The 22,323-nt window shown below is 39.5% G+C and overlaps 4 protein-coding genes across 4 annotated transcripts; 2 read left to right on the top strand and 2 right to left on the bottom strand.

Moving 5' to 3' along the window:
* Positions 1-5,661: 5,661 nt before the first annotated feature.
* gmnn (geminin DNA replication inhibitor) lies at positions 5,662-9,510 on the bottom strand. Its single transcript, XM_034892734.1, has 7 exons — positions 9,444-9,510; positions 8,930-8,997; positions 8,012-8,110; positions 7,705-7,852; positions 7,523-7,605; positions 6,863-6,973; positions 5,662-5,903 (listed from the first exon to the last, which is right to left on the bottom strand). The coding sequence occupies exons 2-7, from the start codon at positions 8,984-8,986 to the stop codon at positions 5,724-5,726; spliced, it is 678 nt and encodes a 225-aa protein (XP_034748625.1). The 5' UTR covers positions 8,987-8,997; positions 9,444-9,510; the 3' UTR covers positions 5,662-5,723.
* Positions 9,511-10,200: 690 nt separating this feature from the next.
* c14h6orf62 (chromosome 14 C6orf62 homolog) lies at positions 10,201-14,121 on the top strand. The gene is made up of 5 exons (XM_034892732.1): positions 10,201-11,822; positions 11,965-12,141; positions 12,221-12,346; positions 12,543-12,677; positions 12,778-14,121. The coding sequence occupies exons 1-5, from the start codon at positions 11,694-11,696 to the stop codon at positions 12,901-12,903; spliced, it is 693 nt and encodes a 230-aa protein (XP_034748623.1). The 5' UTR covers positions 10,201-11,693; the 3' UTR covers positions 12,904-14,121.
* On the bottom strand, positions 13,614-15,310 carry acot13 (acyl-CoA thioesterase 13). The gene is made up of 3 exons (XM_034892735.1): positions 15,129-15,310; positions 14,779-14,963; positions 13,614-14,567 (listed from the first exon to the last, which is right to left on the bottom strand). Exons 1-3 carry the CDS (start codon positions 15,210-15,212, stop codon positions 14,408-14,410), a joined length of 429 nt encoding a protein of 142 aa, XP_034748626.1. The 5' UTR covers positions 15,213-15,310; the 3' UTR covers positions 13,614-14,407.
* A 32-nt stretch (positions 15,311-15,342) lies between these two features.
* On the top strand, positions 15,343-18,240 carry tdp2b (tyrosyl-DNA phosphodiesterase 2b). The gene is made up of 7 exons (XM_034892731.1): positions 15,343-15,741; positions 16,022-16,143; positions 16,290-16,439; positions 16,609-16,700; positions 17,073-17,191; positions 17,276-17,446; positions 17,622-18,240. Exons 1-7 carry the CDS (start codon positions 15,595-15,597, stop codon positions 17,901-17,903), a joined length of 1,083 nt encoding a protein of 360 aa, XP_034748622.1. The 5' UTR covers positions 15,343-15,594; the 3' UTR covers positions 17,904-18,240.
* The last annotated feature ends 4,083 nt before the right edge of the window (positions 18,241-22,323 follow it).

Genomic DNA, 22,323 nt, shown 5'->3' with positions numbered 1-22,323 from the left:
AGAAAACATTGAACAACCCTTTTGCAATTATGTAAGCACATAATGTAATCTGGAAACTGCTGCCCTGGTTAAAAAAAAAAGGGCAACTGATCTCAGCTGGGATTCTGTCTATAAATGTTGTGAGTAACCCCAAACTTTTGACCGGTAGTGTATATACATATACATACTGTGCATATACTCGTCTTTTATTGGGACCTAAAGCTAAACTGTTTTGACTGCAGCGATACCATTGCAATGTGCTTTAGATAACCCTTGTATTTGTGGCAGGTGAGGAGGGACGACTGGCGTACGAACAGCTGGACACAGTGCCGGGGGAAATCTTCCGCCTGGTCACACGGCGAGGAAACGCTGTCACCACTGCCTTCTGAGCCATCGTGCCACGAAAAACATCACAAATGACATTTCAGCCTGACCTCCGAGGACAGCACTGCCCGTCCCTCGGCTACACCCCACACGGGCTGTTAACTGATCACTTTATTACTCTGCTTTTTCGCACAGTCTTAAGGATCTCCTCACCGCCACATCAAATCTCTTTTCTTACGGATACTGCCATCTGAAAGGATATAACTCCAAACAAGCTGTCTTAGTTGCAAAAGACACACAACCTATACCCCTCCTTCACACACACCTAACACTCCACTTTCCTTCATCATCTCCACGTCCAGACACCCTTACACTCCTCACTCTCTGCTTTCTGAGCCAGGCAGACCGGTCACATTGAGTTTAACTGGAGAGCACAAATTTGATTGACACAAAGCCGCTGCCATTGCTCTAAAGACTGTGGAAACTAGAATTTGAGCAGTGCATCATCACCTTTCACACAACCTCTGTCAATTATCCACTGCACACTTATCAGTATCACTTAGTCACTAATTAATCATCATATTGATTGCTACAGAGTCCTTTGTTTCACGCAATATGTTACATATGATCCGTGTATAATCACTGTTTATCATTGTAAATGTTTTCTGCCGTTTTTGGAAGATTTGCACTGTTGTAAGGCATGTAAATATGGCATATTTTACACAGCTGGTGTAATATGTGCTTGTATTCAAAATATATTTTCAAGTTCTGTTTTCTAGTATGTTCCATTTTAAGTTTCAGGGATTCTTGAACTATTGGAAGATGTTTGGTTTGTGGTAGAGAGCACCATTAATACGTTGAGAAAGGTATTCTAAGAGGAAGTGAAGTTGCAGTTTAAAAGCCCTACTTTTACAGCAGTTTACATTCCTGAACAGATTTTGACCTTAGCCATCCATCAGTGGAGGAAATTCAAGGGTAGAGGTCAGCTCAGTGGCTACATTTCACTCACTGAGCAGTTTATATCCAAGGTTTCTCATACTTGCAGTTAAACAAGTGCAATTCTTCTGTACATAAGTTACTCTTTTGCACCTAGCTGACATTAAAAGACATTTTATAAAGTCAGCTTTAATCACTTGAGCCTTGATGTGGTTGATTAGGCAGGTTTCCACAAATACCCTCTTATGTATTTTTCCTACCGGGTACAGAGCAAGTCCACGGCAATACATTGGTTTAGGATCCTGATTGTGCGCTTTCTTACAACTGTACAGAGACGAGGATCCTTTGGGTGGAGTAAAGGCCTTTGTTTTGTCTTACTGCACATTCATACAGTATGTGAGCTAATGGAGCTAAAGATTAGAAATGTATGAGAAGCTGCAGAAGGAAGTGTTCAGTTTTGGGTCTGTTTTAGTTCCCTCCATCCTAACTGTAATGTGGAAAAAAAACTGACCCAAGGTGAGCACTTCTTTTCTCATGTAACTGTACTACTGAGTCTTGTGCTAGTGCACAATGACAAACCTCACACATGTTATTTATTATTAACTTGTAATTCTAATATTCTTTGCAGTTATACTGTATTATTGCAGATGACAGTTTTATGTAAATGAAATGTATATTTATGTTTATTTTGGATCAGGGCTAGTATTTTAAATATTGTTTGTTTTAAAAAGGCTTCTGTGTTACGATGCAAATTATCTATTGCTTAACTTTAATTGGATTTTACTTTGAAGGAATTATATTAGATTGATTATTATTTTGGAGAAGTATAAGATTTGCTAAACGTTTAATCATATTATAGATTTCTTTTCCCTAAAAAGGTCCCTAACATGAAGGGACATATATATTAAAATGCTACTTTATTATTCAGAAGATTTACTGTAACCAAAGGAAGAATTCATTTTTTAAATTTTAATAAAATTTCATAATTCATAAAGAATGTATTTTCAATACAACAGTTGGCCAGAATACTCAGACTTATCTTTAAAAGCACAACTTCAAAAAGACAAACCCATAATATATGAATCTTATTTGGTTCTAACTGCACAGTCCAAAAGCCATATTGATTAAAAGCAAGTGGTAATATTTTTTATGAAATGTATTTTTTTTCTTTTGTATTATAATCTCTAAATGTGTGAAGTTGTTACTAAAAGCTGAAGATGGTGTTAAAGTTTTTTTTTTTCTTTACAGCCTTTTGGAAAACCGTTCATATTTTAAGTAACAGTTACTTCTGTTTCTCCTATGATGTGAATAGCATTACAGTATTTTGGTATCTAATTCATCCACTCATTCTGTTTAAATTTGAGTGAGCTACTTTTTTTTTTTTTTTTTAGAAACATGCAGGTTACCAATGTAGTCTAGTTGATTCATTGGCTGTTCAATTATTAATCACTTTTGTCAAAATGTGCACACTTAATTATTTGGAGATTGGTTTTAGGAATAACTTGGTGCACTTTGCTGAAATTGATCATTATCCATCCCTGTTGTCCATAGCTTCCGTACTGATCCATTTAATCAGCATACTACCCTTCTCCTTTGTGGTTAGGAGTATTTCCTCTGCTCATCAAAAGTTGCAATAAAGTTTATTTTTGCATAGTTAAAACTACAAAATTGTGGGTTGTTTTTAAGAAAACAAAGTTTTAAATGTTGGTCAAGAGCAATGTTTGTCATTGTTGTTGCATTGCCTTTTTGTATTTACACTAACATAATTCAGAGGACAAAGATTGTCACATCAGTGGAATACATGTACAGTAAATTAACTGTACAGTTGTGCTTTGTTAGATTTCACAGACGTTTAAGGACGACTTTATGGTTTAAAGTGTACATTTTATTGTCCAGATGTTTTTGCATTAAAGTGTAAAAAAAAAAAAGCTAGGGGTAATAGATGAACAACATTACGGTATATCATTGTAATATCTATGTTTAAAAAAAATAACTAGCTGGGTATTTCTGGTTTCGACCAATACTGTGAGTTAAAGACCTTAAAGTCAAGGTCCCTCAATCCTAGGTAACAATACAAGTAGTGATCATTGTGGTGACAATAAGTTTGTTTGCATAGCACCTTAAAACAAAGCAACCCATCCTCAAGAATGATTATTTTCTGAAAATCATAAAATGCACCCTCTCCCATTTTAGTGTCTAGATCCGGTTTTATATCCCTGATGGCAGTAACATGAAAAACTGGTTGAGCAATATCCAAGGTCATCTGCTATATAGGACCAATACTTTAGTGCAGAATAAAAGCATGTGTTTAAGGAAAATGTTTTAATTTAAACAAAGTATAGTATTTTATATTTAGTAGGCTCTAAGTGAACTTGGAGCAAAGGCCATGTTGGGCTGTAAGCAGTTGTGCTTTTTTGCAGTCTGGAGAAGTATCCTAATCAACCTCATGAGCTCAAAACTTTTGCATTATGACAGCATAGCAATATGACTGTATAGCCTTATACTCCAGTACTGCAAAACATCTTTGTTTTGCTACCATGGTGGCACTCATCTCCCAAGGTGAGAACCTGAGAAAAGCTAATACTAAATATATACTATATATAAATACTAAACAATGAGCTGGCCAGAGAAGGCTTTCCAGGAGAAAATCTTGACAGCTCTACAGTCAGAGAACCATGAGGCAAGATCTACAGAAACACAGATCCTCTCTCCTAAAGAAAGTGAAGGAAGAAATGAATGGAACCCTGTCAGTGTGTTTCCGAAAGAGGAAAAGCAATCCACCTGGGTAAGGAGGGAGAAAAGATAGCTCACCTAAATGTGCACCCCATGTGGCTCAGTCGTTGTTGCAGGGGCCACAGGTTTGGCTCTGAATGTCATGCCCCTCTCCCCTTGTTCACATCTTCAGCTATCCCATAGTAAAGGTCTGAAACTAATAAAATTTCTCTCATCCTCGGGCATGTTCAAAATTAGTGAAAGAGTTGCTGCGTCCTGGTTACACCGTTGACAGGCTGGATCCAGTTCAGGAAAAAGTTGAGAAAGTCTGCTCCTAAACAGGTGACGTCTGGGCAGAATTTTAAATTTCATGGTGTCTTTTACAGAGGTTGAATCCCAGACACAGTCAACCTTCAGCAGTCCTTTGAAAAACTTGGCCCAAAATCCTTCAATTTTGTTACCATTGTAGCCTCTCTAGACAACCTCATCAAAATTAATTTTGAATATCAAGTTGTTCAGAAGGGCCTCCATGAATACAATCTAACCCGTTGGCACGAGGTTGATAGGGAAATGTTGTGAAATTTGACAAAATTCCTAATTTGGTAGGTAACGAAGAAGTTAGATTGTTGGTCAAATGACTGAAGACAAAAAAGAAAAGAAAAAGGCCTTTAAGTGTCTAACAATGAGTGTTACTCATAAGAGTCATGCAGGGAAAGGCTTGTCTCAACCCTCATTGGGACCTGCTCTGAGACCAAATTTTTAATGAAGAAGGTCATTTCAAAATTATAGGCAGCACACTCTGGCACCTAGGCTCAGCCCATTCAGGCTTTTCTCCATGTTAACCCACTCAGATCTCTGGCACAAAAAACCTGTATGCCAAATAATATATCTATATGCCCCCCCCGTAATAAAAGCATTGAGAAAACCAACCCCCTCACCCTTCCTGTAGGAAAACTACAAAATGTTTGATTGTACAAAAGATTATAAAGCAGATATCTTTACACTCCAATTGAATTTCTTTTGATTCATCTGGAGAGATGATCGTTTACTTGTTCAGAACTCCTGACTATCAATTATCAAGTTAGATTTGGTGTTCTGGTGGGCACAGCCAGTCAACAATTTGAGGAAAGTTTATTAAAAAAAGGGTTTATTTTACATTAGGCTTATGTACATATGAGCCATAACATTGCACAATTTTACAGTGTAAAGCAAAACACTTCAAGGCCATGCTCAAGGCCACATCTGGCAGTGAATGCAAAAATCTAAGAAAGAAAAAAAAAAAAAACTTTCAGAGCACACCTTTTGACTGGTTGAGTAGGAAATGCACAGGTGTTCGTCACATGGTTGTCATTCCTACCAATTTGTTTCTGGCAGTCAACTAAAGCCGTCTGGGTAAGCTGAAAGGTTAGAGTTATTCCCTGGATGAGACTTATGCCCTCAGCACCTTAACATTAAACATTAACAATGGCGCAGGTCAAGTGTCCCAGTAAACCATCATAAGAAACTAAAACTTCAGCCATCATTAAAGTACACCTGTGCTTTTCCTACCGTCTTGTGAAAAGTGGCTTAGTATTAAACACCTTACAATACAGCAAAACCTAAAAAACACAAATAGCCCAATCTGTTCATGGCTTTCAAAAAGTAAAATGCAGACTTTCAAAACGTATAGAAAATTCAGTCAAATGACCACTTGTTGCTGCCTAAACATCCTGTAGCTAAAATCTGCTGACCTGTACAAGCAGTTCAAAGTCCCATGAAATACAAGTTGTCAGTTAATCCAGCTCTCGTGATGGTCCTTGTTCATGGTCTGAGGTCTCTTCCTCAGAATCATCCAGGCTGTAATCAGAGTCTCTTTCCTCACTTTGACCTGCCACTTCACCGTCATGCTCATCTACATCAAGCGCAATACCCCTCATTTCCTCTAGATTGTCTGGGCTCTTCCCGGTCAGCCTCTATTAAAAAAGGAAACAAAGCATGATACAGTACATGAAGTAGATTCCTTAGTGTAGTCTAGTTTACTTAGATATACTGCTTCTTTTAAAGATTGTCCTGGATATGTGACAAATGCTGGAGTAATAATTTAGCAGATTATATTCAGCCAGACTTTACTTTCAAACCAAGTCATCTACCAGTGTAGGGCAAGCATGTTAATCTAAAGTTCTTGTAGACAAATGTTCCAGACCATTTCTACAAGGCATGCACGATTATCGCCTAAATGATAGTCATGATTATAATTTGTTGATGTTCACTTAGCAAAATGTCACATGAAGCAGTTATAGCCTATAATTGCATTCACATCCATTTTGTGCTAGAGATCTTCTAGTCTTAAACTAAAAACAAGTCTGTATTTTTCAGTTGAAGGGCAATACAAAAAGGTTTGCCCTTCAGGTATATTAAGCCTGAGAGGCAAATATGGGTTAACAATTAAAACTGGACAAATGTCACAAGTGATGACTAGCCTTTCTGGAGTCTCACCGTGTGAGAGTGAATGAGGCGGGGCTTACTCTGACCTACATCTAAAAACTAAGCTGTGCAGGGAAGAAAAAGAAAAAACTGGCACATCAGATAGTGATTTATGGAGCAGTAGATTGGCTTTGACAAAAAAAGTCCTCAAATTGAAGGATTCATTTAAAAATGTTGCCCGATCACGCAAATATGATCGTGGGAAGCCCAAATTGTAATTAAAATCTGCAGCCCTAATTTTACAATGGCTCACTGCATAACACAACAAATGTCATCACCTTTCTGCATCTGCCACCCAAGACAATTATTGTTTAAAGAAAAAAGCTAGACCGTTTCCTTCTAACCCCCCCCCCCCCCCCAGATTCTGTAGTACCGACTCCCTGAACAACAACAACCATTGATGTTCAGGTAGTCAGACATTAACTATGTGTAATGCCGGTGTGCTTACCTCAATCATATCAGCCATGTACTGTACGTGTTGTGCCAGCTCCTGCAGCTCTTCATTTTCACACTTCAGCTGGGTTATCTGTTCATCTTTGGCCTCAATGTCTTTGTGTAACTGTTTTTATATAATAAAAAAAAGACAATGTTTCACTCTATTATACAGATCTCACAAACACACAGTATCTACCTAAGAGATGTCAGTGAGGGTGCAGCTCATGTAAAGGCACCCAGAGCAGTTGGGGTTTTGGTGCCTTGCTCAAGAGCACCTTGGCAGTGCCCAGGAGGTGAACTGGCACCTCTCCAGCTACCAGTCCGCCACATTTTGGTCCATGTGGTGACTCGAACCAGCAATTCTCCAGTTGCAACCAGTACAGACAATAGCACCAATCACTAGCTAAATCATTCCTGCTTTTGGTGGGAATAAACCCATCTTTCCGATTTACATCTAGTTCATCCCAAATTAAGGGAAGGGGTTTACTACAGGGTTTGCACCTCAGAACGCTTTCAAAAGTAAACTGATTTCAGTGAGGTCCTTCAATTTAGGTGCAAAGTTACTCCTGCATTTCCTGCGCCAGGTGGACTGGTGCTGGCTAACGAGTCAGTGGGAGCGTGGGAACAACTCAATTACCAGCTAAACATTAAACCAATTTAGTGATTAACTCACCTTCTCATTCTCCTGTAGAACATTGTACAAGGCCTTCCGACGCTCTTCAGCCATTTCTTTCCAGTACGAGGACGGAGCCGTTTCTACAACATTAATTTCAGTTTAAGGGATAATTTTTTTGGGGGGGGGGGGGGGAGATAAGCTACAATGATGTACTTAGTGCAGAGATTATAAATTCTTACCTACGACCATAAGTTCATATGCTTCATTGGAAATGCCATCGGTCAACTGACTTTCGGTTTGTGTTGATTTAACTTCAGCCTTCACCCTCTTTGGACCTCTAGTTAGTTCTGTGCTCCACTGTTTGCGTTTGGGAATTACCTTTCCCAACTAAAGAGAAAACATTAGGTTGTTTTTTTCAAATAATATTAAAAAGGTTACAGAGTAATTGCATTAGATCATTTCTCTATAGAGTTGTTCCACTTCCAAGATAAAAACAAAATAAATCTCCCAAGTCAAAATGACTTAAAAGAGTGGCTTGTTTCATACCTGAGCTGACCTTCCCAGATTTTTGCCAGCTGATGGTTGGAGGACTTGCAGGGTTTGCCTGAGGGGTCCCATTGTCTTTTGAGATGGTGTAAAAAAGCTCTAAAAAGATAAAGAACTTAAAGTGTTACCATACAGCCAAGTAGATACAAATCAGAAAGGATTTATAAAAAAAATAAAATAGCTCCTTAAACCTTCCCACATGTATTACAACAAACTCACACAGAAAATATGACCATGTTCTCATTTTCAAAGCCTCTATTCACCAGGGCTTAGCATCACTTTGCATGCTTTACTTTGGTTACCCTGTCACCATGGGAGTGAAGTTGATTAACACAACAACGCTGCTGCTATGTGCAACAGGCCCACAGGTGTAAGGACATGGGTAGGGCTTAAATTCTTACAGCCGTGGGAAAGTTTAAGGCTCATTACAGCTCTACCAACATGGCCACTTGTTAATGTTTACCTACAGCTTCACAACACTGCCAGTGCGTTTTCCATGCCGATAAAAGGAAAAAGGTGATATTTTGAGCGGAGAGAGAGAGAGAATGTATACAACAACTTTGAGGTACAGCAATGTATAAATTAAAATACTTATCCTTTAAATTGAAAAAGATTTTGCAATGGTTGCATTTAAAATGCAAAATTTATTCGTGTAACCTTTCACAGTGACTGTAAAAGGTTCACTCATTTCTGCATGTATTAAGGAAAAATTGGGTCGTGACCACCATTTACCGTAAAAAAAAAAGCTTCCGGTTTAACCTTACGTATAATCTACACCAACAAAGGCAAAATATCGCAAAACTACCCCAATTACTTGTTTACTCCTTGAAACTCAGCTCTAAAGTGTACTATACATGTCATGGACATTCATTTTGAAGGACCGCATTTCGAAACAGAATACACTACTCTGTTACTCACCTTCATATTCTCATTGGACTTCTGCTGGCTGTGTTTTTGCTTTCCGCTGAAACTCATTCTTTCAAGAGACCTGAAAGGAAATAATTAACATATCGTCAGCACATATGCAATTGTCCCGAAAGTTAACTTTACACACTAGAGGGAAAACATGTAAAATGTAAGCTAGCTAGTTTAAAACCTTGCTAGCTAGGCGATATGGTAAGCGTTTAGTAGCGTTCGATATTTAACTAGCTAGCAAACGCGCATTGGTGTTACTTCTTATACGACCTCATTAGCTTGTTAAAAGACAAGTTTATAGCTAATATTGTCGCCAAATCTGAAGGTCGGTAACGTTCCAAAAGGCCAACTGGTTTAGCTAGCTAGGTACCTAACGCAGAAAAAACACCGATGATTTCAGGGACCCCGGCTAAGGCTTGCACAAAAAGTAATTGATGTTAGCAATACTAGATGAGCAGCAGATCTGTAGGTAATTCAATTAAAGCAATATTGAAGTAGAATCATATTAAATCGACTTACCGATGTAAGATGCGCCTTGTGGTTGAGACTGCTATTCTGTTCTCCGAGAATCTCGCGCCAGGGGCTTAAATACGCTTACTACGTCACGAGGTAAATATCACGGGGAAGTTTTTTTTATTTTTTTTTCCTCAACTTTATTGTGTAAATTCGCACATACAACGTAAACAAAACAAAAACACCAATCATAGAAAACAGTTCGGCATCATACTCATAAAAAAGATAGTCCTGTCTTCACTCTTAGCGATACATTCTTATATTATCAGGACATAATACAAATGTACAACAGTAACATATCAAGAAAAAAGAAAAGAAAAAACAACAGTATTCTTATTATTATTAATAATAAAAAATATTAATATTAATAATAATAATAATAATAAACTTATGGAAGCCCATCTCCACCAATATGATGAAAAAGAAGATCATGTAAATCGTTCTAATTACAAATCTCAAAAAGAAGCCTGATTCACTGCCCATCTCACTATTTAATTTTAGTGTCTGAAAATGTGGTTAGGAAACCAATTATCTTTCTATTTGGGCTATATGGGGGTGCCGAATGTCTGATTTTATATATAAATGCTCAGTTCTGGTGAGTTCTGGCCAATTTCCGGCACTGATTTTGAGAAAGTTTCTCATTCTAATGACTTACAGGATAATTTTTCATCACTTTGGCGGAAATAAGCTTCCATATTTACCATATTTCAGCATTTAAGATGTTTTTTTTTTTTCTCCGTGCAGTCACATGTCAATACACGTCACAGCGTTGTAGTTCGTAGTTGACTGTGCAGCCATTTTGGGGAGGCAGTGGATCGGGGAGCTTGTGTGCCATTATCAGCTGCTTAAAAACACACAAAGAAACCAAACGGACAAACGTTGGACGACACGCCGTCAAATATGGGCCCACCGGGAGACAGAACACGCCACACGTCGACTGAAAGAACGGAGGATTTCAGCTGGATTGTCGATTTATCTTGACATGGCATGCAGCAGGGCGAGTCGGAGGTTGTGACGATTGAAGAAAAGAAGAGAAAGAAAACAAGCGCAGCAAACACCTCGAAACTTCAACCGTGTAAAGGGGAGATTTGTTTAGCTAACATTTTTTTCGCAACTCAGCGGTTGTCGTTGGTTGGTTATTGATTCCCTAGCGGGTTTTTGTCGATAAAGTTAGTGACAAGACACGACTGAAGCACATTACACCTAGCTAAAATGCTGAGCACAAGCATAACCAGTTAGTCAACCAACCCTGCAGGTCTCTTGACTCTCACAGCACTGGCAGTTACATTGAACCTGGCGAGAAAATGTAAACGCGTAGAAAGATGACTGTTCGCTAGCTAGCCAACCACACATAGGCCTCATTTAAGCCAATCAGTCAGAAGATAAGATGTAGTTATATCGTTGGTTCACTACTAGTTAGTGTTGGAAGTAAATGCCCAGATTAGCTTGCTAGCTCATCTTAGCTAGTGTGCTAAAAATACGCCCACATCATGACTATCAGCAGTGGCAGCACCGCAGGCCGTGGGCCAAATGAATGGCAGTAGAAGTCAAGGAAATGTCGAGTTACTTTCGCAGTAGTCTTCGATGTTACCCGGGGCCAATATCTCCTGGCATCTGTATTTGCCTGCCATGTTCGTCTGTGTCCCCGATCCGCCTGTAACACGCATATAACGCATTCTCTACAGAGAAACAAACAAAAAACGATAGCAATGGATGAGGGACTTTGAAATGACCCCAAGAGTATTTGTCTGCTTGCTAGTCTCTGTAGTCCTCAATTTCACTAGCAAAACTATACTACCGGTATGGGTTTTTTACAGTAGCAGCTGTTTCTGTTGATTTCAGTAACATTCTCAGAAGAAAAGTTAGTCACATTTGAGTTGCTTTTTCATTTAAATCTCTGTTGTAAACCCATGTCAATGGCAGGTTGAAAAAAAGCTCACTTGGCTTAAAAGTCATGTCTTAAAACATGGATTCCTGAACAAGTAATAAGGAGATGTAGTCTTAGCTTGTAGACCATTCCCCCTTTCAACACTGCCCTTTTACACAAATTAAAAATGACGTAGTTTTGTTTCTGATTTGTTGACCTTCAAAGTTGGTAGTTCGTGGGAATTTTACAGATCTAGCCTAGAGTCGTTTGATGCGTTGTTTCTGCAAAGGCTAGCTAGTTCCATCCTTTATCCAACATATTAATACAAACGTAGAGTATAGCCAAAATATTCTGTAGAGAAGAAGACACTACCATCAAAATCTAACCATGGGGGACCCAACTTCACGAAGAAATCAAACAAGAAATCGACTACGAGCTCAACTTCGGAAGAAAAGGGAATCTTTGGCCGATCAGTTTGACTTCAAGATTTATATAGCCTTCGTTTTCAAAGAAAAGGTTTGTCAGTTATTCATGACACAATCGTAAATCACTCATCTCTGACCTTAACATAATCTCCTACAATTACCATTTAGACTCTTTCCTTTGTATGACCACAGGAAAATGATTACTCGAAATATGATTGTTTTTGTAATTACAGAAGAAGAAGTCTGCACTTTTTGAGGTAGCTGAAGTGGTGCCAGTGATGACCAACAACTATGAAGAAAACATCCTACGAGGTGTGCGAGATTCCAGCTACTCTCTCGAGAGTTCGATAGAGCTCCTGCAAAAAGATGTTGTGCAACTGCACGCCCCCAGATACCAGTCAATGCGAAGGGTAAGTATTGCACCATTTAAGGAGGGGATGGCTGGAAAAAGACAAAGTCCATTTGTGTTTTACATTGTTCTTCTCACAGGATGTGATAGGCTGCACACAGGAGATGGACTTCATCCTTTGGCCACGCAACGATATTGAGAAGATTGTCTGTCTGCTGTTCTCCAGATGGAAGGGTGCTGAAGATGAACCCTTTAGGCCTGTTCAGGTCAGACCTTGACACCTTGTCAGATTACTCAAGCTGTAAATGTTTGAAGCTTTTATGAAAATAACCTTCTTGACTTGATTTTCACAAGACATTTTACGTTGTGTAGTATATAAAAAATACATTTGAATCACACTGCCTTCATCTGGATGTAACAAAATATACTTCTTGGCTCACAAGTCTCTCCTCTGATTTACAGGCCAAGTTTGAATTTCATCATGGAGACTACGAGAAGCAGTTCTTGCATGCTTTGGGGCGTAAAGACAAGGCTGGAATGGTCATGAACAACCCAACGCAGTCTGTATTTCTCTTCATGGATAGACAGCACTTACAGGTGAGTCAATCCACTGAAATTGTTACCAATCTGACAAAGTGGAACTCCAGATAGCGTCTTAACGCACGTCATCACAAATATTCTCTGTCCACTTTTACAGACTCCTAAAACCAAGGCCACAGTGTTCAAGTTGTGCAGCCTCTGCCTTTACTTGCCCCAGGACCAGCTGACCTGCTGGGGTGTGGGAGACATCGAGGATCACCTCCGCCCATACATGCCTGATTAAGGCTCCCTGCATCACCCAGCCACACAGGGAAACGTCCTCCCCCTCCCTCCAGCCTAAGCCTTCAGAAGCAAATTGATGTACTCATCTCCACCCGTTTCCTTTTAAAAGATTTGAACTTGTGCTTGGATCTCTCCTTTTTTTTTGTTACCTACTCAGTCTCCCCTTCCTGACCTGAAGCTGATTTAGTTCCCATCCTTGTTTTTTTAGTTTTTTTTCCTTCACGCTCCCAATGTTCCGTCTCTTCTCTCTTCCATTTTTGGAGTGGTTCCCCCATTTCTTTTTTTTTTTTTACTCCCTCCATTCCCTCCTACTCACTCATCCATTTTTGTTCATTTGAACCTGCACGAACATTGATTTTGAGTGGTTGGTTGTTCTCTTGGAGCCGCACTGTCAACAGCACCGGTCATTGAAGGAACTCTTTATGTTGCATCAAAACAGGAACAAACAATACACAGGTCTTCACGCTGGTTCTCAGATGGACATGTTTTATATCCTTGTTGTCATAAGAAAGGATTGTTAAAGCTTGCTTGTAATGGCAATGGGGTTTCTAGAACAACTTTACACAATCTTTTGACCAAGGACAGGTGTGAATAGGTGTTATAATACCTGTATAAGCAAAGAAAACAAGATGAACAATATTTGTCAAATCATACGGTGTAGGTATTGCTTTTTAAAACCGCCTTAGTTTTTTTTTTGCTGGACTTTGAGAGGAAAAGAATTGTTTTGCTGTCATTAGCTTTCCTCCGAAACATGCTAGGCAGGCCTTTGCTAAAATCTTGAGTGACTTGAAAGACATTGTACACAAAATTGAGACATGTTGGTTAGATGTTGAAGGTCATTGTCACCATTCAGGCACCATTTGTTTAAGCTACTGAAATCTGATGTTTTATGTTTTGATTCATTTGGGATGTGGGTTGGTGGTAAACTGAAATGGTGACATACTGTTTTACTTGCCTAACAAAAGTTCCTGAAAGCTAACTGATATGTTTAATTTGACCTACTAAAATGAAAACAATTTGCTTCCATGCTATCAAAATAAAATTGGGTTTCACAGGCTTGCTTATCAAAGAATAGGAAGTTCATAGCATAATTTTGCTCCTTGTTGATTCAGTGTGTTCACTTAAAAGGGTATAAGGTGTATAACTTCTGGGTTTTTTCTGTTGAATCACAAATCAGTACTGCTGAGCATATCCCAATACAATGCAAATTCTGAAAGCATAAGTCTTGTCTATTTGTTTTATTGCATGTGCATGGATCAGTACAATTTATACATAATAAGTTAGGTCCGGATTGACTCTGGCCATACAGCTATCAGTTATTATTTTTTTTTAACTGTTCAACAACAAATATGCAGCAGTGGTAAAAAGTATCTAAGTAACAAGTATCTGTTGCACTCCCCACTGTTGATTACATTTTTTGTACACAGTCAGTTTTGCAAACGTTAGTTCACTCACAGCCCCTTGTTTTGACAGTATTGTTACATGGTATCTGATTTAGAGCAAGCTTAGCTGCCGCCAAGGTGTTTAGTGTGTCTCCCTTGTGCTATAAGCTTCCCTGTGGCCTTGTTGGTGAGGTCCACAGTGGCAAACGCCAGCGTCCGTCCTTGCTTCAGAACCTGAGCAGTAATGAGGACATCCTCTCCCATCTTGGCAGCATTCATGTATCTGTAAGACAGTGACATTTAGTTTGCCAGTCATTTGTAGTTCATGAAGTTAATCTTCAACCTGACCTGGTTAAAGGTCAAGGCCTGAAATCATGGAGATCATGTCCTCTGTATCTTTTCACAGGTAAATCCAGAGGCGATGCAAACTATTTTTTGGCATCAGCGGGGAATACATTTTAGTTTCTTAAAGTTGACACTGTTCATGGACTCACGTTATGTTCATATCCACACTGACTCCCGGTGCTCCTCTCTCTGTGTACATGATAGCCATGGTGGAGATGACATCGACCAGGGTGGCTGTCAACCCGCCGTGTAGCGTCCCTCCCCGGTTGGTGTGCTCCTCGTCTACCCGCATCTCACACACCACCTTACCTGGGCTGGCAGACAAAACGTCCACCTTAGGGAAACACATTGCAACAATGTGACAATGCAACAAAGCGGACGGTATCCAGCTAACGTTAGGTAACCCATTAAGTTTTAAAGTGAGAGCTGAGTTACAAAGTGTGCTCACAGTAATACATCTTTAAACGTTCAATAAATGCCGCAGAATGTGTATTTTTACCTTGCTCAGGACTCTGTCGAAGCCTGGATTATCTACCATTGCTTTCATTATTTGTTTTAACGAATTTAAAGACAGCGAAACCATATTTAACGCTAGTGAATGCTACCAATGTCAACCTTCTGTTTACCTCCCACCGGAAACTGTTGCGTTCGATAAATTGTCCGGACGGAACTTGAAGTCAATCTGCCCGTGTTGTAAATTCGGTTAAGAATGTAAACAGCACCACAATAATAACAATATGGTGATATTCATTGGTAATTGTACATGTAACCTAGAGTTGTTACAGTTCAACCGTACAAACTACAATTTGCTGCTCCGGGATTTGTAGTAATCTAATTAGCAAATTCCTACGGACGTCTTTCACTGGTACACCTGATATAACTTGCAGAGGAAAATATTGACTAAGGTTTGCATTTAACTCTACTTTTCCTTTGTAACTCTATTAGTAAAACTAGTGGCTAGAAAGATGGCTTCTACATCCGACTTTAACAAACCGTCCGTTTCTAATGTAGAAGAAAAGAGAAGTCGCCTCTGCGATGAGTTTGCGGCAGTAACTGGAGCTGATAGCGCTGTGGCTCAGTGCTACCTGGCTGAAAATGAGTGGGAGATGGAGGTACAGTAGCTACAACAACGAGCGAGGCCTCTCAGATGTGACATTACCTAGATATGTTACTGTTGCAGCTATATACAGAATGATAATGCTGATGGTCAATATGGCAACTTTGTAGTCAAATTCAACAATGCTGCAGTTTATTTAGCTGATCTGATCAGATCAGCCTCTATTAGGCTTAAAGTGAGCTTAAAGCTTAAAGTGATAAAAAAAAAAGTTTTAAAAAATTGGTTATGGATGGCACGAAGATCGTCAGGCAATATTCCCATCACTTGTCTTTCAGAGAGCTTTGAACTCCTTCTTTGAGGCTGATTTGGAGAAAGCATTTGAAGAAGAGTTCTCAGATAGTGAAACCAGCCACAAAGCAAAGAAGCAAAAAGTGGAGAAAAAGCCTCCAGGAGACTGGTAAGTCAGCTGTCTTCCCTCCTTTGTTACTGTTCAAGTTACTTTGTGTGGTGAGATTTAGCTGTGACTCTTTCTTCTTATTGTTGTTAAAGCCAGCCAACATTTAACAACTCCACATTAAATAACAGTCAATGGAACGTTTCCAGTATAGATTTGACTGCAGACAGTCCAGCGTCCACACGCAAAACCTCAGAAGAAGACGACGATAAACTGTCACTTATTTCCTGGAATGTGGATGGACTTGATACAGACAACCTTGGAGAGCGAGCCAGAGGCCTGTGCTCCTTCTTAGTCTTGTAAGCTTGTGTTTATACACTGTTACTCTTTGTTGGCATGACGTGATATTTGGAAATCCAAACTTCTTAATTAAACTCTGTTGATATCAGAGCTGCAGAGCAGTGCATCTGGAGATGCAATTTCTAAGAGGGCGATGGTAATTGAAAAGTGAACCTTGTCTTCATGTAGATACACTCCTGACGTGGTGTTTCTACAGGAGCTCATTCCACCTTACGTCCAGTACCTGAAGAAACGGGCAGTCAGCTACCTACTCATTGAAGGTACAGTATGCTCAGCAGGTTGTTATAACAAAATAGTTTTTTAACATATCACAGCAGGAAAAGCACAGGTGTAAATGATTAAAATAATTATGGCCGAAGTCCATTTAGATGCTTAAGTTCTAGGGTCTTGGTATTGGGCGTGCTGGCCCACCGTCACACTGCCATGGCTTACTGGGATACAACAGAGCTGTTGGTAATAGTATTAGTAACACCTGTGATTTTCCTTCTATGACAAGGCAACAGTTTGCTGTGTAAAAGACCTATGATGTAGGTATTTTCACTGAATAGTGTCTCTACTCCTATAGAATACGGCTGCGCTTTTGTTGAGCTCATCAGTATTAACTATCTCTCCTCTAATCTTCTCTTGACCAGGTGGTGAAGATGGTTACTTCACCGGAATGATGCTGAAGAAGTCACGGGTCAAATTTGTGGAGAGCGAGATAGTAACTTACCCCACTACTCAAATGATGAGGAATCTGCTTGTAGCTCAGGTTTGTGCACAGAAAGTTGTACACAAACTTAATGCCATGTTAAGCTTTATGTTGTGACAAAGTTGGATTTTTCTTTGTAATCAGGTGACTTTCAAAGGCCAGAAGCTGTGTTTGATGACGTCCCACCTTGAGAGCTGTAAAGGCCAAGCAGTGGAGCGGATGAAACAGCTGCGAGTGGTGATGCAGAGGATGAGAGATGCACCTGACGATGTCACCGTCCTGTTTGGTGGGGACACAAACCTGAGGGACACTGAGGTCAGTCATAAAGTCTTTTATCATTATTGACTTGAAAAAATATAATGTATGACATCTTAAAAGGTAATCCACGACCCCAGTAATGTCTGCCACAAGGGTGTTTACACTCAAATGTTTGGTTATATAAATAATCACACTTCTATAAAAATGATTGCCCTTCTGGGCTCTATCTCAGGTGTCCAAAGTGGGTCTGCCCTCCAGTGTCTGTGATGTGTGGGAGCGACTGGGAAAGCAGGAACACTGCCGCTACACATGGGACACCAAAGCCAACAACAACAAGACTGTTCCTTACGTCAGCCGCTGCCGTTTTGACCGGGTCTACCTCCGCCCGGCTACTAAGGACGGCGTCCAACACCTGGCCCCCGACCACATGGCCCTGGTGGGGCTGGAGAAGCTGGACTGTGGACGCTTTACTAGTGATCACTGGGGAATCTACTGTAGCTTCTCTGCTACATAGAAATGCACAAAACAACCTGAGACATGCCAAATAAAGTTTTGGATCAGCTGGGCTAGTTTTTTGTGTGTTTTTACAGTTTTACCCAGCACACCATGTCAGTGCTGGGTTCAGACTGCGGAAATGTTCTCTGTGAAAGATGTTCTGATCTCATCTGTTGGTTACCTGTTAATTTGATGTATTGATTTGTGTAGTTTTATCTTCTAATGTTTTTTTTTTGTGTAAAATAAATAAATGTAGAAAGCTAAAATGTTAAAAATGTCCAAGTTTACAACATTGTGTTGATGTAATATTGGTTTCAGACCACTAGAGAGCACCAATGAGTGGAATGGCAATTGTTTATTAAAAATAAAAATAAAAACAAGTCATATTTTCTGATGATAGTCAGCATTTACAACTAAATAAATGAAATCAGTCTGAGTGATTGTTGACTCTAAACTCAACTTCATGTTAACTACAAAATCAGTGTAATTTAAGATAATAATTAAGCTAATAGTTTAAGCCCAGAATGTTTTCCTGCTATGTTCTGTAAAATGTCTTCTGTGAAATAAGCCTATTAGAAGGATACTGTTTATTACGCCTATATTTATATATATATAACTGCCTATATTTACCTAAAATTTACAATTCTGCATTATGACCTCAGTTCTACCCAAACCATATGTAACTTTTGGACAGTCTCTGCCATCACCCTGTCAAGACGTTTGCCTCTCCTCTCTCCGTAATGCACTCTTCAGATTTGAGACTGTTTTTTCATGTATGCTCGCTGAGCAGACAGATCAGTTTTTTACAGACCGAAGAAGAGCTGACCTTAGGAGAGGACACAGATGTGACTTTTCCCTGGGAGCAGGAGTCATCAAAACAGGCCTCCCTCCCCCGTTTGTCCCCGCTCACTGCTTCCTGATTAGCAAGGACACTAGAGTTAAGCCTGTTTAGCTGTAATGAGTTTACCTAAAGCAAAAAAATATAAGCTTTAAGATTGAGATTTCTGTTCTTGTTATACAAACTCCTATCATTTTTTCCAGTTTGCTCTGCTGATTGGAAAAAGCAGGTAGTGCTTCAAATAATCATTACCTTAATTTTGTAAATAATCTTATTTTTATCCTACTAAAAGTCTAAAACCAAATGATTTTAGTTTAACAGTTTACATTCAACAAAGAAAGGCGGACTAATATTTGAGAAGCTGGAACTACTTAAATTGTGGGGCATTTGTTCCCTTTTCTTCTGTCAATTGAAAAAAAATTTCACTTTTAGTTTTCTATTTAGTTAAAGTGGAAGACATTAGATAATATAGATTGATAATCCAGTATATTGTTAATTTAGATAGATTGAGTCAGCATGTATAGCCAGAGCTAGGGGTATACAATAGAAATAAACTGAATATTTGCTACAGCCAGTAGAGTATGATAAGCAGCAAAGCATTGTCAGAACTCCTAAATCTAAAATTGTTTCTCAGTGTCCTGGCGAGGTGCACTATTTTTGCCCTATGTGTTAACTGAGCAATTCCCACTTCAGCAGAGAGGAGAACTGCAGCAGGTCAAAGATGGTACACATGGAGGCAACAGCTTTCTGTCTGCCAGAGGCCTATCAATGTTTCCCTCCTCCACAAATCCACACCATGTTTCCCTCTGGAAGGCTGCGTGGATGTATTCCAAGATCCTTCCGCTCACATTTTTAACAATTTAAGTCTGAGATGTCTTTTTTTCAAGCACCAACAGCCTCACAGATGTATTTTTGATGTGTTTTTTTTAAAAGAGTAGCCCTCAGTGAGAACTAAGGCTTTCATTTCAGGCCCGTCAAAATGAATGTTCTTGGTTATGTGTGGACGTATCTGTGTGCTGGCGGGGACGCTCTGGGATGAGGTTTGTCCTTTGAGGCTGGGCTGGATGATGATGGATCAGACACAGCTCTGACCCGAGCCAGAAGAGATTGGCGGGTTGTGTCAGCTCCTGGGAACGTGGAGGAATAAAATGTAAGAGGGGTCTGATCTGTTATACTGTTTGATTGATAGATTAGGGCTGGGTTCTCTTTGGGGTTTTGTATTTCTGTTGTATTTGGGGTGTGAGCAGATGGCTGTGGGCAACTTTCCCATGTGTATGTGTGTGTGGTTACATCGGTACAGCACTGTTCATAAGCTAGATCTATCTGGACCATGTCTGCCAGACACTGTCCACACAATCCCCCACCTCCCCCTGTACAGATAGCTTGTCATAGGCAAGGCAACGGCAAGAGTAAGTGGTGCTCCACCCTTGTCACCACCGCCACATCCATCACTGATATCCTTCAAAATTGCTGTGACAAACTGCCCCAGAAGCCAGCATTATTTCTGGCTGTACAGTGCTGCTGCATATTTGTGGACTGACAGTTATTTAGAGGTTTGCAAGATAAGGGGAAACCTTCTGAGCAAGAACATTTTGTCCTCCATCACTCTCAAAGGGTCAAAGATGAAGCCGGGTAATATTTAGGTACTCATGCTAGGAGTGAGGGAAGGGAGGGGGCAGGCTACTCAACAAAACAAAGATAGTGAGGAGATGAAATGTAATCAGCAACGCATTGCCATAAAAACATCTGCTGAGAAGTCAGAGTTTCCCACTGATACCAGTCACTTTAAGGCAGCTAAAGTCTATCTTAAATAACAACAAGTAAAAGTACAGGAATTGACTTAGCATTAGATAAAGCATCCTGAGCTGTAAATTATTAAACAATGGGAGGAGTGGACAATATAAAAAACATTAAAGCATTACACTTACATGCTTTCTGGCATGTAATTTGGTAAGGTTATAAGGTTCTCATGTAAATATTGCTATCAATGTTATCTGTAACCTTATATTTAGCATACATGCATGAGAGTGAATAGATCTTTTCATTCAACTTGCTAATGGAAAGAAAATAAGTGTGTGTCGCAAAATGTTAAAGTAGTCCTTTAAGATTGATATTATGTATTACTTATCGTAAGAGTAACTTGAATTAAAAGATATTCTGATTATAAATCCAGGAGTTTTCATGAATGGTCAGTTTTTGAAATATATGTAGAAGGTTTTATATAACAAAGTCTGACAGGTTTTATTTTTCTCTTTCATAAATAACATTAAACAAGCATCGTACAGCGATAAATATCTATATTAATACACTGTAAAATTCTCTGTATTACAAAATACAGTATATATGTAATGCACTTGATGCAGATGGGAAGTATTGCATTTCATAGCACCAAACGAGACCCTTAGCGTGACCCTTTGAGTTAATGACAGAACACTGTACTTCTTTTAACAGTCCAGTTGTGTGTGCAGTTACATCCCAGATTCAGGTCTTGTGTGGGTGTCTATGAAATACACTTCCCGTAGGAATCAGTTGTTGCATAACTATATCTAAGTTAAGTAGAACCCACCTAGGAGGAACCAAAGTCTTTACTGTAAAACTGCTCATTTTCCCACTATCTCAAGTTTTCAAAATCCCAGTTGAGAGACTAAAATGTGTGTTCACGATAGCGGTTTCATGTATTTGATTTTTGCATTAATCATGGTATGAAGTCCACTTCTGAGCAGAACAGCTTCATCGAATCACACTTCGTTTGGAGGGTAGGGACACTTCGTAAAAACATGTCACTGCCGTGAGGTGGAAACCTGGCGTATGCAGAGAAAAACGAATTTCCACGGCTTTAAATCTTTAGTGCGTACGTTTTTTTTTTAGAATAACGAACGTGCTATATATTTAAGTTGTTGCCAAATGAGTTAATACAAAGCTAATTAAGACGATCAGCTGCACACAACTCTCTCTGTATTTCTCAGTGTGGCTATGTTCAGAAGGTTGTCTTCGGGCAACTTTCGCGCCGAGAAACTATACACAGAAACAATAACCTCTTCTAAAGAGTCCATGTTTTTTTTTTAAACCTCCGCATCCTCCTTGGTTATAAACAAGTGCATGGAGGAGGGGTGGGGGGTGGTACACGATCAAGGATGGCTTGTATCATCTTGACAGTTTTGCTGTCGTTACTTAGAATTCCTCATGGGGGCGACAGAACCTACGCACAATAGCTTTAAATAAAGCCTGAGAGTTGAGAGTAGATTTTATAAATCTTTCAGCCATAAAATGTAAACTTTTAAGTAATGGAAAAAATGGAAAATGTGTGAGTTGGATTCAGAAAATTGTCATGTGACAGGAGCGAAAGGTTGATCGCGAAACATCAATAAGCGATTGGTAGGTTTTAGGGACCCTCCAAAGAAGGTGCTACAAATTTGAACAAGCTGTTCTGATCACAGATCTTTGTGTGTCTGTTCCAAATCATAAGCACATACAGTGGAACATGGACTAACAACTCAAAATGCAATTTTGTTCACTTGTGAAAGAAAAATGAATGGTTACTAGCTGATCTTTCACATCGGAAGTAAACAGCTATTCCCAACACATGGCAACAGATCTTAGC

The sequence above is a fragment of the Etheostoma cragini genome, chromosome 14 (genome assembly GCF_013103735.1).
Source record: "Etheostoma cragini isolate CJK2018 chromosome 14, CSU_Ecrag_1.0, whole genome shotgun sequence".
NCBI lineage: Eukaryota > Metazoa > Chordata > Actinopteri > Perciformes > Percidae > Etheostoma > Etheostoma cragini.
This window is presented reverse-complemented; position numbering and strand designations above follow the sequence as displayed.

Bases quoted from the DNA above. Each gene is read 5' to 3' on its own strand.
- gmnn (XM_034892734.1), bottom strand. From the start codon at position 8,986: ATGAGTTTCAGCGGAAAGCAAAAACACAGCCAGCAGAAGTCCAATGAG. The intron at 8,111-8,929 runs GTGAGTAACAGA...TTATCTTTTTAG, and splicing joins AGTCCAATGAGAATATGAAG to AGCTTTTTTACACCATCTCA. The intron at 5,904-6,862 runs GTAAGCACACCG...CTTTTTTAATAG, and splicing joins ACATGGCTGATATGATTGAG to AGGCTGACCGGGAAGAGCCC.
- c14h6orf62 (XM_034892732.1), top strand. From the start codon at position 11,694: ATGGGGGACCCAACTTCACGAAGAAATCAAACAAGAAATCGACTACGA. The intron at 11,823-11,964 runs GTTTGTCAGTTA...TTGTAATTACAG, and splicing joins CCTTCGTTTTCAAAGAAAAG to AAGAAGAAGTCTGCACTTTT. The intron at 12,678-12,777 runs GTGAGTCAATCC...CCACTTTTACAG, and splicing joins TGGATAGACAGCACTTACAG to ACTCCTAAAACCAAGGCCAC.
- acot13 (XM_034892735.1), bottom strand. From the start codon at position 15,212: ATGGTTTCGCTGTCTTTAAATTCGTTAAAACAAATAATGAAAGCAATG. The intron at 14,964-15,128 runs GTAAAAATACAC...TGTTTCCCTAAG, and splicing joins TCGACAGAGTCCTGAGCAAG to GTGGACGTTTTGTCTGCCAG. The intron at 14,568-14,778 runs GTGAGTCCATGA...ACTGTCTTACAG, and splicing joins AGTGTGGATATGAACATAAC to ATACATGAATGCTGCCAAGA.
- tdp2b (XM_034892731.1), top strand. From the start codon at position 15,595: ATGGCTTCTACATCCGACTTTAACAAACCGTCCGTTTCTAATGTAGAA. The intron at 16,440-16,608 runs GTAAGCTTGTGT...GTCTTCATGTAG, and splicing joins CTGTGCTCCTTCTTAGTCTT to ATACACTCCTGACGTGGTGT. The intron at 16,701-17,072 runs GTACAGTATGCT...TCTCTTGACCAG, and splicing joins CAGCTACCTACTCATTGAAG to GTGGTGAAGATGGTTACTTC.